At 40.2% G+C, this 14,191-nt stretch overlaps 1 protein-coding gene across 1 annotated transcript in view; it reads left to right on the top strand.

The window, feature by feature from the left end:
- Positions 1 to 1,324: 1,324 nt before the first annotated feature.
- The window catches only part of LOC102743641 (aldehyde oxidase 4-like), a 56,643-nt gene continuing 43,776 nt past the window's right edge, over positions 1,325 to 14,191 (top strand). The window contains 6 exon segments of the mRNA XM_081815390.1: positions 1,325 to 1,378; positions 4,767 to 4,824; positions 6,800 to 6,896; positions 9,655 to 9,763; positions 10,983 to 11,109; positions 13,258 to 13,319. Coding sequence (XP_081671516.1) covers positions 1,325 to 1,378; positions 4,767 to 4,824; positions 6,800 to 6,896; positions 9,655 to 9,763; positions 10,983 to 11,109; positions 13,258 to 13,319 — 507 coding nt within the window.

Here is a 14,191-nt window from a genome sequence, read left to right as displayed (position 1 = left end):
GGTGCAAAGGTGAAATTCTGCCCCAAATCTGGAGTCTTCTTTCTCCTCGAGCCAAAAAAAAAACCAGTTTTGAATATCCAGCAACCCACTCACCATCTCCATTTGCATGTTTTTTAGGCTTTCCAAACTTAACATGTCCAAATAGAACTTATGATGGATAGCCTCATCCACCTGCCCAACCCAAAATCTGCGGAGACATCCTTGACTCAGCACCCCCAACACCTCACATCCAGTCCATCGGCAAATCTGACCCCTCCTTACCCATCTCCCCACTGTCACCCTTGTCCTAGCCTCATCATCTCTTTACTGTGCCACTGTCTAACTTCTGATCATCTCTCTTCTTCCACTCTGGCTCCAACCTTTCATTTTCTGCAAAGCAGCCAAAGCAGTCTTTTTAAAACAATCAGATCCTGTCATCCCCTCCTCAAAACCCTCCAATGGCTTCCCATCATATTTAGAAGACTCAACATAACCCTTAATGGACCGACAAGACCTCCCTACATATTCTGGAGCACCTGCTCCTTCAGCCTCATTTCCTACCATGTTTCCATGTGGAGCACCGGACGGAGATTAAAGACACAGACTCTGGAGCAACTCTGCCAACTGTTGCCTGTGTGACACTGGGCAAGTTGTTTAATATCTCTGTGCTTCCATTCCTTTGTCTCCAAATCAAAGATGATAATACCTTACCAAGCTGTTGAAGGATGAAAGGAGTCCCAAGAAGAGACTGGAGCATGGCAAGCCTCTGTACATGTTCATGGTTTTAGGTAGTTTGATGTCATGAACCCTTAAATTTGAAGAAACAAGGTGAGTACAAAAAAAGATTAAGGAAGGAGAATATACTTGCAGGTTGTTATAGTTGAGTTTTAAAGACACATGAAGTCTTCAGTTACATGCATGGTGGAATCTTCCCTTTGCACAGGAAAAATCAAAGAAAGTTTTAGGAGTTTTAATAGCACTATGTTGATTGATGACTTGGTCAGATAACAGCCAGTTTAAAACTCACTTTTTATCTATTAGTCCTTGGCTTTAAACACATTCCCCTGGGGAAACCAGTCAGATTCCAAAAGGGATGGGCAAAGACACTGACTTGATTTGTAAGAAAGGAGGAACAGGGCACTGCCAAGAACCATTCAAAGTCCCTGTGGGCAGAGTGGGCAGAGAGCCCTGGCTGGTGCTCCTCATGTGGCAGTGTGACTATAAATCACCCCATGCAATGGGCAAGGCTGATAGTTACCCAGGTTTTTGCTCTAACATATCTGCTCTTTAGAACAAACAAACAAACAAACGTCTATTGTGGTGGAGGCATTCTTTTCCTGGTACGATGGCTTCTGTTCCCAATTCTGATGAACTGATTTTTTTTGTGAATGGAAGAAAGGTAAGTTTATGAGATGATTAATGTGAATTTTTGTATACCAGGGACAAAAGCCAAGCTAACTTTTTTTTCACTGCAATGCCATTTGTTATGTCTTTATCCTCTCCTCTCTTTTTCAAGTCATATATAGTAGTATGAACCTGAACATTGATCATTAGTTCAAGGTTTGGTGCAAAGTATTAAGGCAATGGGGCCTTTGCTTGCTCTTTGCTTTTCTTTTGGAATCAGTAAGGAACTCTCATTTTCTTTGTTGTATTACAACCAAAGTCAATTCTGACACAGGTATGAAAAATTGTCATTCCCCCTTTTTTTTGGATATTAGCTCTACTTGAGTTCACCCATGCTATTTTAATAGAAGGCATATATGACATTAAGGGTAATAGTAGCAAAGAATGATTTTGTTTTGCCTTAATCATCTCACACTAATCAATTAACCTAGAGGCGGGAGCCTGTCTGTCTGAAACATGGAGGACTAATTAAGCTACCTTCTCCAGAACAGATGTGGCAGCTCTAATGCTTAGCCTGGGCCAGTTGTTCTCAACCCTGTACTTTAATGAGCAAAATGAATACATGGAAAGTTTGAGGTGCCTTGGGAAAATTAGAGAAAAAACTAGTAAATTATTAAAATGAAAAATTATTTTGGACAGTCATTTGGTGCTCATGCTTTTGCTTCTCAAGCCTCAGTTGTTTTAGATTACTGATGTTCTTCCCTAAAGAAAGAAACACAACTTTAATCAAGGCAAAAATTCTTGGGATTTTTGCCTGTCAAATAGCAGGGAAACATCATTTTTAGGAGGCCTATGAACTAAACAACAGAAAGAAAAAATAAAGAACGAAGAAAAAGTCTGGGTTTAGCAATAATGTTTACCTGTAAGTCAGGATCTTGAATGACCTGAAGCCAACTGGAACATCAGAAGAATTATTGCTGAGCGACAATTTGTAGTAATTCAAAAGCTGAGAACTTACTCTGAGTGTGAGGAAAATGGGCTTTGCTGCTTTTCCTTTGTTGGGGAATAAAACCATTTCTCCCTTAATATCACATTAGAATGATTATTCCTTCTCCAGATCTTCAATCTTTTGAAATCACAGCTGATGTTTTGCTGTTTTTAACCTTCTCTGTCTTACAAATTTCTAAGACAAGTTACAGATGGCCAAAGGAGGGAAATTATACACCTCTTTGAAGAAATTGGTCTTGTTGTTATTTTTGTGGTTGTTTTTCCTTCCTTTAGACCCAGGGGCACAGAGTTGAGCAAAGCACACTCATCTCTGGCTGTGGCACACCATCATCGCAGTCTGGACAAGGCTCCTCTTTTGTTTTATATTATTTCTTTTTTTTTCTTTTTATGTCCTATCTTTTCTTTATTTCCTTCTCCCATAAGCATCCACTCTTGTGCATTTTAAATATATGTCCTTCCCATCTTCTTTCCATATGGTCATTTAGAAATATAGATATATCTTTGAAATATACAGTGTTTGGCCTGCGGAGTGTTGTGCACGAGTGTGTGTGTGTGTTCTTAACTTACACAAGTGGTATCGTGACTTATAAATTCCCGTTGTGACTCATCACTGTTCTTGAGATTTATCCATGTTGCTCTTTGAAAACCTGTGACTTCTTAGTTCTCCAGGCTCTGCACATCCTTCATTCTGCTTATCCAGGACCCTAGCAATAGACACATAGGATGCTTCCAATTCCCCACTACCCCAAGAAATGCTGCAGTGAACAACCTACGATGTGTCTCCTCACCAACACTGGCAAGAAAATTTCTAAGTGAGATTGTACCTTGCCGATTTCAGATGTCCTGCCAAGTGGCTTTCCAGAATCTTGCACAAGTTACTTCTCCCACAGTTCATTGCATGACAGATGCTGTTTCCTTGCCAAGAGATTATTTGCCAATCTTTAATGTGCCAAAACTTGTTATAATCAGACTTCCTAAGGTTTGCTAATCTAATGGGCGTGTTGTCTTGGGGGTTTCTGCTTGCATCTCTCCAATTACTGGTGAGCTTTCCCCTGTTTTCATATACTTGCTAAAAAGGGATTTATATCCTAAGTGTCTATAAATTACTGGAGGAAACAGGATGTACCTATATAATTTTGTGAGTGTGGCTATTGGTGTGACCAGTATTTCTCATATGATTACTGAAATATTTTTTTAAATGACTGGGAGTACCATATATTTGATATGTCAGAATTGCAGTTGGCAGCCTTTAATTAATTTCCCAAAGTCTAATCTTGCCTTTTTCTTCGTTGGAACCTGAGGCCATGTCATGATTGAAGGAGACAGCATTAAATCAAGTGTTGCACTCATTGGGCAGCTAAAGTGGTTGGGGAAGGTTTACTATTTAACTGAAATGTTGTCTCAGGTGTATCGATGTCTTTATAACACAGAATAGGGTCGTCAGGCTGTGTTCCCCCATTATAGAGACAGGAAGACGTTATATTAGTCCTGGTTTGCACACCATCACTCCCTACCCCCTCTTTTGTTCCCACCTTTGGAAATAATTCCCATAGCCACACAATTAGGGTGTTAAAGCGAATCTAACTCTAATGCTTTGTTTCTGAGATGCCACTGTACTTAGCCTCCTCCTCATGCTATGATTCTGAGTGGAGGGGTGATAAGCTCATCTCTGGCTGAGTAAATCTAATGAGGACTCAGAAGTTTTGGAAATAGGAGGCAGCATATGAAGAATAATGTGGCCTGTTGCCTTTTTCTGGGGTGATAAAAGTAAACACTTTTAATGGAACAATGTCCTCTGTTTCTGGGCTCATAGCTACACTTCCTTGTAAATTTCTCTTCCGTTCTCTCTAATCTTGCCTGACTATCCCTAGCAGAAGAACTGTCTGGGCCAGTGAAAGCAGAGAGTTTTCATCTCATGTGCCAGCTTCTATCTATTGGCAGTAACAGCCAGGAGTGCGACACGAGAGGCAGAGCCAGATTCATGCTCCCTTCTGCTCTTCCTTTGCATAGTGGTGCCTCCACTTCACTAGGGGACTGGGAGCAGGGTATGGGAACAGGAGGGGCTCCCTTTATAACAGACACCCCATGGCTCCATTAAGAAATCTCTGGCTAACCTCTTCTATGACTTCCTATGGCCATGAGTTATCTGAGTCAGTTTTGGAATCTATGTATGTTTCCCTATTTGGGCCCTTTCTGGGTAACTATAAGGAAAAGCAATCCAGAATTTATAATTGTCATATATATTCAGAGACATTGAAATAATGCTCCATAATGTCTTTAAAATTGGTTCCAAGTCTTAGAAAGTTTTCCTTTGTTATTTTTTTCCCCTGTGAAGGTACCATCTGTCAAAAACATGCCCCCAAAACAATGGCTAGAATTGCCCTAACACGTTGGTATTATCTTCCTAAAATCCCTGTTCTCATTTCACAATGTAGGTCATAGAGAAGAATGCTGATCCTGAAGTAAACCTCCTGTACTACCTGAGGAAAGTCCATATCCTTTATATTTTACTATAATGAATCTGGACTGGGTGATAAAAAGTGAGCATGCTAAGACTTCTGAAGAAAGTCACCCTGTATTTGCTCAAGGTAAATACCCTTGTGTTCAATCTGTAGAGTCTAGTTGGAATTGACAAAATGCATCCAAAAGTGAGAGATCCATGCTTTATTTGTCATATTTTTCACCAGAACAAAACCAAAAGAATCATCCAGTGAGGCATGAGTGTGCTAACTTTCGAAATAACTTTATGACCTTTTGAGTCTCGTGGCCCCCTGACGACAGTTTTATATTCAAGAGTGTTAAAGTAAAAACATCCAGCCAGCTGCTCAGGGGTACATGGTACCAACAGTGGTCTCCCATGAGGACTTCCCTGACTTGTCACTTAACACCTTTTCATAAGTCTTATTGGAGAAAAAAAGGTTCAATAAACGTATTTCAAAATTCCAACATAGAGCTAATGTACTCTCAGCTCTCCACCTCTGATCTGGACCTTTTTTCACCCCCTACCCCTCCAATACCTTCAACAGACCTGTAATAAATAATTCAGAAAGAATGTCTTGGGTTTGGGGAAGCATGAGTAATTGTGGCAGTGGTGACCGAGCTCTGTCTGTGACATAAAATTGCCTAGAACTGTACATATATGGTATGCGTGCATGTGTAAGTGGTGAAATCTGAGTAAGCTCCCCAGTCTGGTTATCAGTGTAATACCCTGGTCACGTTCCCGCTTTTGATGTACTATAGCTATGTGGGATGTCATCTTTGCGGGAAGCAAGGTGACAGGTATTGTCACTGTATTATTTTTGCAACTTCCAATGAAACTATAAATATTTCAAAATAATAAGTTAAAATATATATGCTTATTGAACACCTACTAAGAGCCAGGCACTGTGTTAGGCTCTGGGGATTCAATGGTATACAAGATAATGTTATCCCCTCTCTTCGGGATCTTCACTTCCTTCCCCCACTTCTGTCTTTTTGCCTCCCAACATACCCATCTAAAAACACTATTTTGTTTCTCCCTGTTATTTCCTTGCCAAATTTATCTAAGAGATTATGTATACCTGATGCCTCATTTTCTCTCCAGACTCTGTCTCTCACTACATAACCCCTTACAATCTGGTTTTCTAACCCATCATTCACTGCTCTAGCCGGTATTGTCCCTTAATGTCCCATTCAACTCACTATTCTGCCCAAACCAGTTATGACCTCCACCCATGAAATCCTTTTTAAACTCACCCAGAAAAGGCCCCAAGCAAATTTCAGTAGATTCTTATAGAACCTAAAGCAGGAGATTTAATATATTACTTGTTCTCTCTTTATGCAAACATGCAAACATATTACAGGGAAAAGGTACACAGTGCTTGTTGACATTACCAGTTCAGGAGCCATGGTTATTTAAATTAATATTCTCTAATCCAATAAGAAGGTAGAAGCATACATTGGTGAACAGTGCAAGTTAAGCCTCCCAGAGACGGTTTTCCAAATTTTCCCATGCACTACTTCCCAGCACCTCGACAATGACCCATTGTCCACAACTCTGAATTCAGAAGCCTTTTTACACCTCATTTGGATGGTCTCTCACGAGGCCCTTGGTAGTCTTCCTGTTCCCCATTTAGTGTGAATATCCCTATGGTTCACTGCGGAAGTATTAATGTGTTTGATTGCAAGGTGCTGCCCTAGCCCCACTTGGGAACACTATCTTATTACCTTTGTAAAATATGGAGATTTTTACATTAGAAATGCATCCGGCCAGGAGAGTTTCAGATAAGGCAGTGTGAGTCTGTAAGGATTTCTTCTCATCTTTCATCATTGAGCTCATTTATATGCAAAATAATGGAACAGCTCTCTGAACAAGAAACCTCCGTGAGACTCAAGAAAACATATTAGTCGTTATCTGTATCCCAGGAAGAACAGCGTAAAAAGCAAGGTGGCCTGCACACCTCTTTTTCCTTGACTCCCTTCCTTCCAGTCTATCTCACAGGCACCAAGTACAGCTGTGGGGGAGGGGGCTGCGGTGCCTGCACTGTCATGGTGTCAAGATACAACCCCAAGACCAAGAAGATCCAGTATCCTTTGTGTTGGGCCAAGCCTGGCCCTAGGCACATCTGGGAAGGACGAAAAGCCTCCTCCTTTTCTTGCCCACAGGCACTCCCCTCTCTTCTTTCCAGGTGTTTATCGCACTCACACTACCTCCCAGCCTGCTCACCCCACAACTTCATAAGCTCCAGATCTTTCCCATAGACTTTGTTTCCATCAGAGTGTATCTGTCCTGGGTGCCACTCTCTCAGGGCCATGCTCTCTATTGCTGTACAAATACTTCTTTGCTTTCAAGCAAGAGATTTCAGAGTGGGGGGTCAGGCAAGAATGGCTTAAATACAAAGTAGTGATACACTGTCCTGGTAGAAGATTTAGGGCTTTGACATACACTAAGAGGAATTCTTTGCCTGGAAGGGCTGAATGGGGTCTCAGATCACCTTGGCCTAAAATGCAAATTTGCTCACTATGATTGAAAGTGGTGGTGAAGGAGTTGTCTGGCATGATTCCAAGTTCTTGTCTTAAGTCACTGGGTGGTGCTGTCCACAAAGTAGGAAACTTGGGAGAGGAGGAGCAGAGGAAGGGAAAGCAGTAAATTTAGCTTTGGACACATTGCACTAGGGTAATTACGGGACACCTAAGAGGAATTGTCCACAGGCATCGAGATAGACAGTTCTCTCACTCAGAAGAGGTTGCATCTGGAGCTATAACTTCCTGGAAGCTATCAACGTAAATACCAACAGTGGTAATAAAAATAGCTAACACTTTTTGAATGCTTATCATATACCAGGCAGTGTTCAAAGTAGCTTGCATATATTACCATATTTAGTCCCCAAAGCAACTTTGAGATAGGCCTTACTATCACTCACATTGAAAAAAGAGGAAGCCCAAGGCAAAGAGTTAAATAACTGGCTCAAGATCATGTGGGCCAGTTGGTGGTGAAGGCAGGTGTTCAGCCCTGGGCCATCTGGAATGTAGCACACTGCAGAAGAACTTAAGAGAGTGCACGACACTGTAGAACAACGACATCTCACAGCAAGGAAGAGGGAGTAGTCCGAGTTGAAGGAGGAACAACGAGAGGAGAAAGTTCCAAGAAGGTAGAAGTGTTCTATAGTATGAGACACCAGGGAGTAACCCAGTGCCATTAGATTGCTCCTGGAGCAAGGTCAGTGGAGAGATGAGGCTGGAGGATGAGGTACAGTTGGCACAGGAATGGCTGAAAGGCTGGGAAGTTGTGGACAGCTCTTGAAGAAACTTGACTAAGAAGGGAAAGAAAGATGGGCCAGTAGCTGGAGAGAGACATTGGTTTGGTTTGGTTTTGTGTAGTGACAGCAAACACTTGAATTTACTTTTAAATTCGAGGGAATTGAGGGAACTGAGACTATAGAAAGGAAAGGTTAGGAGGACTATCAGTGATGGAGCAGGTCCATGGGGAGAGAAGAATAAATGAGAGCCGGAGCACAGGAGAGGAGGAGGAAGGATTCCTTCCCTCTTGGCCTAGAACGCAGGGGAGTGACTGCAACCCTGGGTGAGAAGTGGTGGGCTGGGAGTGGATGGGGCTCATGCTTCTATTTTCCAGATGACCTACAAGGATAAGACTGAGGAGAGCAATGAACACTGGAAGAGCTGTTGAGAGAAAGGAGAGGGGAGGTTGAGATTAAGAGGGAGGAAGTTACATGTAATATGGGGAGAGGGGGTACTTAGAGGACACGAAAAACAAAAATTGATCCGTTGCACACTCTTTCTCTGTACACCAAGCACTCTCTCAGGGTCCCCCACCAGCCAGCTGGGTGGTTTCCAAACACCTCTGACCAAAAGGCTGGTGGAGCCAAGAGCAGCACTCTTTTTTTTTTTTTTAAGATTTATTTATTTATTTTTAGAGAGAGTGAGGGTGCAGGGGGTGGGAGGGGCAGACAGAGAATTTCAAGCAGACTCCTCCACACTGAGCACAGAGCCAGATGAAGGGTTCAACCTCATGGCCCTGAGATCATGACCTGAGCCAAAATTAAGAGTAGGCCACTTAACCAACTGAGCTTCCCAGGTGCCCCTGTCTTTTCTTCAGAACAGCATGCTTACTGTCTTCCAGGGTAGGAGAATAAAGGAAAAATTCCCTAGGAGAAGGACGATACCCCATGCCTGAAAGAGAATAGGACTTACTCTGAGTGGGAATAAAGAGCTAAATTAGACTAATGAGGTCTGGACCCCATTCCCAACCAGTGAGATGAGAATCTGGTGCTAACCACACCCACTTCATCATTAACACAGACTCTACTGTGGGGAAGATGATCAAGATAAGGGCATAAATGGGTGGCTTCCACACATGGCCGTACATTGGAATTGGCTGAGGAGCTTAAGTGGTGAAGTGATCTCGCCCCACAGATTCTGATTTAATTGGACCAGCATGCAAGCAGAGTGTCTGTATATTTAAAAGCTGCACGTGATTGAAAATAAAATGGGCTAAACTACCCCATGGTGGGGTTTATACAAGTCAGTGTGCTGTCTGAAGAATAAAAGGTTTCCTCTCTCTAGAATGAGAAATAATAAAGAATGAGGGTCTCTTGGAGGTCTTACACAAAACTCTTCATTATTCTTTTTCTCCATTTCTCTCTGCCATTTGATGCCAGCCATATGTAAGTTCTTTCCTAGAAACTTCTAGAAATCTATGGGTTTTTATCTAGTATTCTCTGTACTCTCAGGGAAATAGAGTCCCTTGACTTCCCTGGACTCCCTGAATGACGGTATTCACTCCCTGTGATTCCAGTGTGTTCTCTTTACAAATGCCCATCGCAGTCACTCTCCAGTTACAGCGTGCCTGGTGCCCATCTGCTCTCTGTACGGCGCTGCTGTCACCACAGTGGAAGGTGTAGGAAGCATCAGCACCAGGATTCATCCCGTGCGGGTAAGAGTGTAATGGGCCTGGAACCAGATGCTGGTATAGACATCCCACATAGTCTGTTGTACTCTCACCAACTTCGAAATCCTCTGTGCTTCTAAATTTTCATTCTGCCGTAATCAGTGCTTCCTAACTAAGGTTCTTCTTAGAGACTGGTGTGTAAATCAAGATTCCTTCTTTGGTTTTGATATATCTTTACTTCTAAGCCCTATCCTTCCCCTAAATTAAAACAAGGACACTTTATACTACTAAAATTGATAGAAGCTACAAATTAGACTTTCCCCAGAGATTCGGTTGCTAACCATTTACCATCACATTTACAGCCAGGTTTATATGCCGCATCCGAAGCAACTTGCCATCTAGCAATAAATCCAACACATTTCCCTCTAACATTAGAACAATCTCTGTCCTTTCAGTTGAGGTACAGATGAAGTGTTTGGCTTTCATCTTAGGGGTGAAACATTTGAAAAATATTTATTTAAAAACATGTGAAGCACATTTGAGCCAGCCAGTTGAGTACCCTGTGAGAGACACATAGAAAAGAAACACAAGAGGGACCCACAGAGTCATGTTCCCCACCTATTTTTATTGTTTTGTTGTTTAAAGGCATTAAAGTTAAATGTGCATGAATTAAATATATGAATGGTACAACGCTACTAAGTTACACTTGACAGTTTTCAAAGCTTTTATATAGATTTTCTCATTTAGTCCGTCAAAAATTCTATAATATAGATAGAGAAGGGGATGAAAATGACTTGCCAGAGACTAAGTGATTTGCATATACTCGTTCATTTATTCTCACAACCATCCTGTGTAGGGTAGTTATCATTATTATTCTAATTTTAAAGATGAAGAAAAGTCAAGTAAATCACCAAGGCACACAGTTAATGAGGTATAGTAGGGACTAAAACTCACAGGAGTGGGACTCCAAAGCATTTTACTTGTGCCCTAAGCTACACTTCTTATTTCACAGATGAAGAAATCAGTCGAGAGACTAAAGTCACTTAATTAATACCTGCCACTAGGCTTTTCTTGAGAGGAGGAAAAAAAAGGCTTTTAAAAATAGAAATATTTTCAAGAAATAGAAATATTTTTCTTCCAGAGTGACATCTTTTACCCTGCACTCATTTCTGGAAAGTTAAATAAATAAGCTGCACTCCTTTCTAGTGTCCAAGGTAGGGAAACAAGAGGTTTGAAGCATAAATAGTGTACTGTTTCCTCCTAGGAAAGACTTGCCAAGTGTCACGGCACACAGTGTGGCTTCTGCAGCCCGGGGATGGTGATGTCCATCTACACACTGCTGAGGAACCATCCAGAGCCAACCCTGGAGCAGATAACCAAAGCTCTTGGAGGTGAGTCTTCTTAGTCCTCTGTAGGCAGGGCCTAGGGTGAGAAGTGCCCAAGTAACTAGAAAAAGAAATCCCAGCCCATGGAGAGACATTGTGGCACACTTTGAGGTTCCAGGCACCTGGCTAACATGAAGGCCTCTTTAGTGCCTTTAATACTTTCCAGTAAGTATTGCCTTCCTTTTGTGAGCAGTGATGCCAAGAACTGGGGCAATATTGATTTCATTCTAAATCTTTCTCCCTTAATGGATCCCAGTGTCCCTCTACAAAGGCATTCAAATAGGCTCTTCCTAACACTTATAATATTATCTTTTCCCAATGTGGAAATTTGGGTAGTGTGGAAGAATGAGATTTTGTGTTTATTTTTAAATTAATCTGTTAGAATCATTCATTAACTCTACTTACTGCAGTTAATTAAAAAAAATTTATAAAGAGGGTAGACTTTCAGATACTTTACTTTTTATGTTCTGGTTGGATTAGGAAGTCATGGGCAGCAACTACTTATCACAAATAAACTTAGAAATTCAGTCTCCTAAAATGAAATACTATCAAATTTAATGGATAAACACAATTTTCTACAAAAACAAAACAAAAGCATGTAAACAAATGTAGTTTTCTATAACAAACATACCCACTTTCAAGGTAACTGGCCCCTAGTTCTTAGAAGAAAACTGTGAAAGTAAACCTCTAAATATTATAAGAAAGCTTTTTGTCCCTTTCAGTAAACAGACCTAGACAGAAATTTAGTATTATGATAAAAAGATGTAGACTAAAACAAAGGGATGCAACTTAGATTTTATGGTAAGTGGTATATAAAATTTCTTTAATATTTTCCCTTGTTTCTCAACAACTTCTTCACTCGAAATTTTTCAGTTTCTTATAAAGTACTACTAAAACTTTGGCCTGTGGTTTCAATTATAATTTTAACCCAACATGAGTGGATAATCTTTATTCAATGAAATAATCCACACTAAAAGAAGTGTCAATGTTTAAACCTACCCAATCCACACATTTATATTGCTTCTGAAATTGTTAAACTGCATCTGAACATAATCACTTTAAATTAATTTTTACTATAAAAATAACACATTCCTATTATGAAAAATGCAAAAAAATAATTAAAAGGGAAAAACTCATTCATATTTCTGCCCTCAGGAAACAACCACAGATACTTCTGTGTCCTTTCAGTCTTTTCTATGCATAGTTTTTGTTTTCTTCTTTTAAATACTGTAGTTACTGTATATATGATTTTATATTATATATACAATTTTAACAGTATAACATAAGAATTTTTTCATTTTATTAAAACCTTTTCATAAATATCATTTATACCGGCTACAAAATTTGAATATACTGTGTAAAAAGACAGTCATTTCCTCACCTTTTCCACCATGCTTTGGAAATATTGACTGATTAAAACAATACTAAGTACTTATTGAACACCCATTGTGCTGTACCGAGAGGGTTCATGAAATCTAAGGCACTCCTCGCCTTCTCCAGGAATGTAAGTTCCATTGAGGGAGATGAAGCATGTACATAAATGACTCTACTCTAGCACAGTTGATGATAGGCCTGCAAAAGGATCCAGACAGTAGTGGTACAGCTCTGGCTGGGTGTTAGAGCAGATGCCATGGAAAAGGAGGCTGGGGCCCTGCAAATGCACATATTCTCCCTAAGAGAACGTGTAAGAAAGAAAAGACTGTAAGAAAAGCTTAACAAAGAGACACATGAGATGTTATGGGAGTGGCAGGGTTACATGAGTTAGGACAGGGGTGGGAAATAAGGCAGGAAGAGTTGATTGGAAAAATTATGGAGACCTTTGTGATATTTCAGGAAGAAAATGTAATCACAAAATTTTTTTGAAGAACATCGCTGTTTCCAAGAGAAACAAAAAAGGAATCTAATTACTAACAGAGCTATTTCACTGAAAAAATGAAGCACAAATAAGGAATATATTTCATTACTATTCCTTAAAAATTGATCTCCTCTTTTTTTTTAAAGATTTTATTTATTTATTTGAGAGAGTAAGCACAAGCCGGGGGAGGGACGGAAGGAGAGGGAGAAGCAGGCCCCAGGATCATGACCTGAGCCAAAGATTGACGCTTAACCAACTGAGCCACCCAGGTGCCCCCAAACTGATCTCTTCTTAATCAGGTAATTTGTGCCGCTGTACTGGATACCGACCAATTGTAGAAAGTGGAAAACATTTCTGTGCGGTAAGTTAAAATAAAAAATTTTTTTCAGTTGATTTAATACATTAATGAACATTTGCATAAAATCATCTATTGCATTCAATTATTTCTAAAACACCCTCATGTTGACCTTTCTGACATTGAAAGTTGTTGAATGCCACTGTTGGTATTTTTTAAATAAACCTTTAGCATGTATCTTATTTATAGTCCTAAAATAGGCACTTTCCTAAGAAGTAAAATATATGGTACATGACTTCAAGAAATGCAAACTCTATTGAACTCTATTCCTTAGTCTATTATTTTAGACTAATAGACTAAGACTATAGACTTTTTAAAGAAAAAATATATATACTAAGAAATAATAAAAACATAATTAAAAAGCAAGTTATTAAAAGTTCAATATATCCTCTATACCATGTATATCAGTTTTGAAGGAACATGGATTAAAGAGAATTAATGAGTGGGAAGGGAAGACACAAAGGAAACATTGGAGAAGGGGAGTTTTGAGCTAGGTCTTAAAAGAAGTGATAGGAATGAATGGGTGAAGAGAGGCCAGCAGAAAATTCCAAGTAAGAAAATGCATTGAAGTAGTAAAAAGAAAGATGTCCAAGGTTCAACTAGGAAACTGATGTAGCCAAAGCACTAGGGAGCAAAAAGATATTATTCTGGGCTAAGGAATTTAGACTTAAAGGTGGTAACCAATATATAGTCATTGTCTGTTCTCAAGCTAGGAGTAACATGGGAATGGTATTTCAAAGGGAAAAATTCTTGGCACCTGCTAGTAAGAAGGATAAGCCTGAAAAGGGATGAGGGCATGACTAGTGCAGTCCTCCATGAATGAGGGAATGAGAGCAGTGTGGTAGATACGGACCCAACAAGATAACTTTCAGGGAGGG

The sequence above is a fragment of the Leptonychotes weddellii genome, chromosome 3 (genome assembly GCF_054177405.1).
Source record: "Leptonychotes weddellii isolate Sample4059 chromosome 3, ASM5417740v2, whole genome shotgun sequence".
Taxonomy (NCBI): Eukaryota; Metazoa; Chordata; class Mammalia; order Carnivora; family Phocidae; genus Leptonychotes; species Leptonychotes weddellii.
The sequence above is the reverse complement of the archived record's forward strand: the minus strand, read 5'-3'. Positions and strand labels throughout refer to the sequence as shown.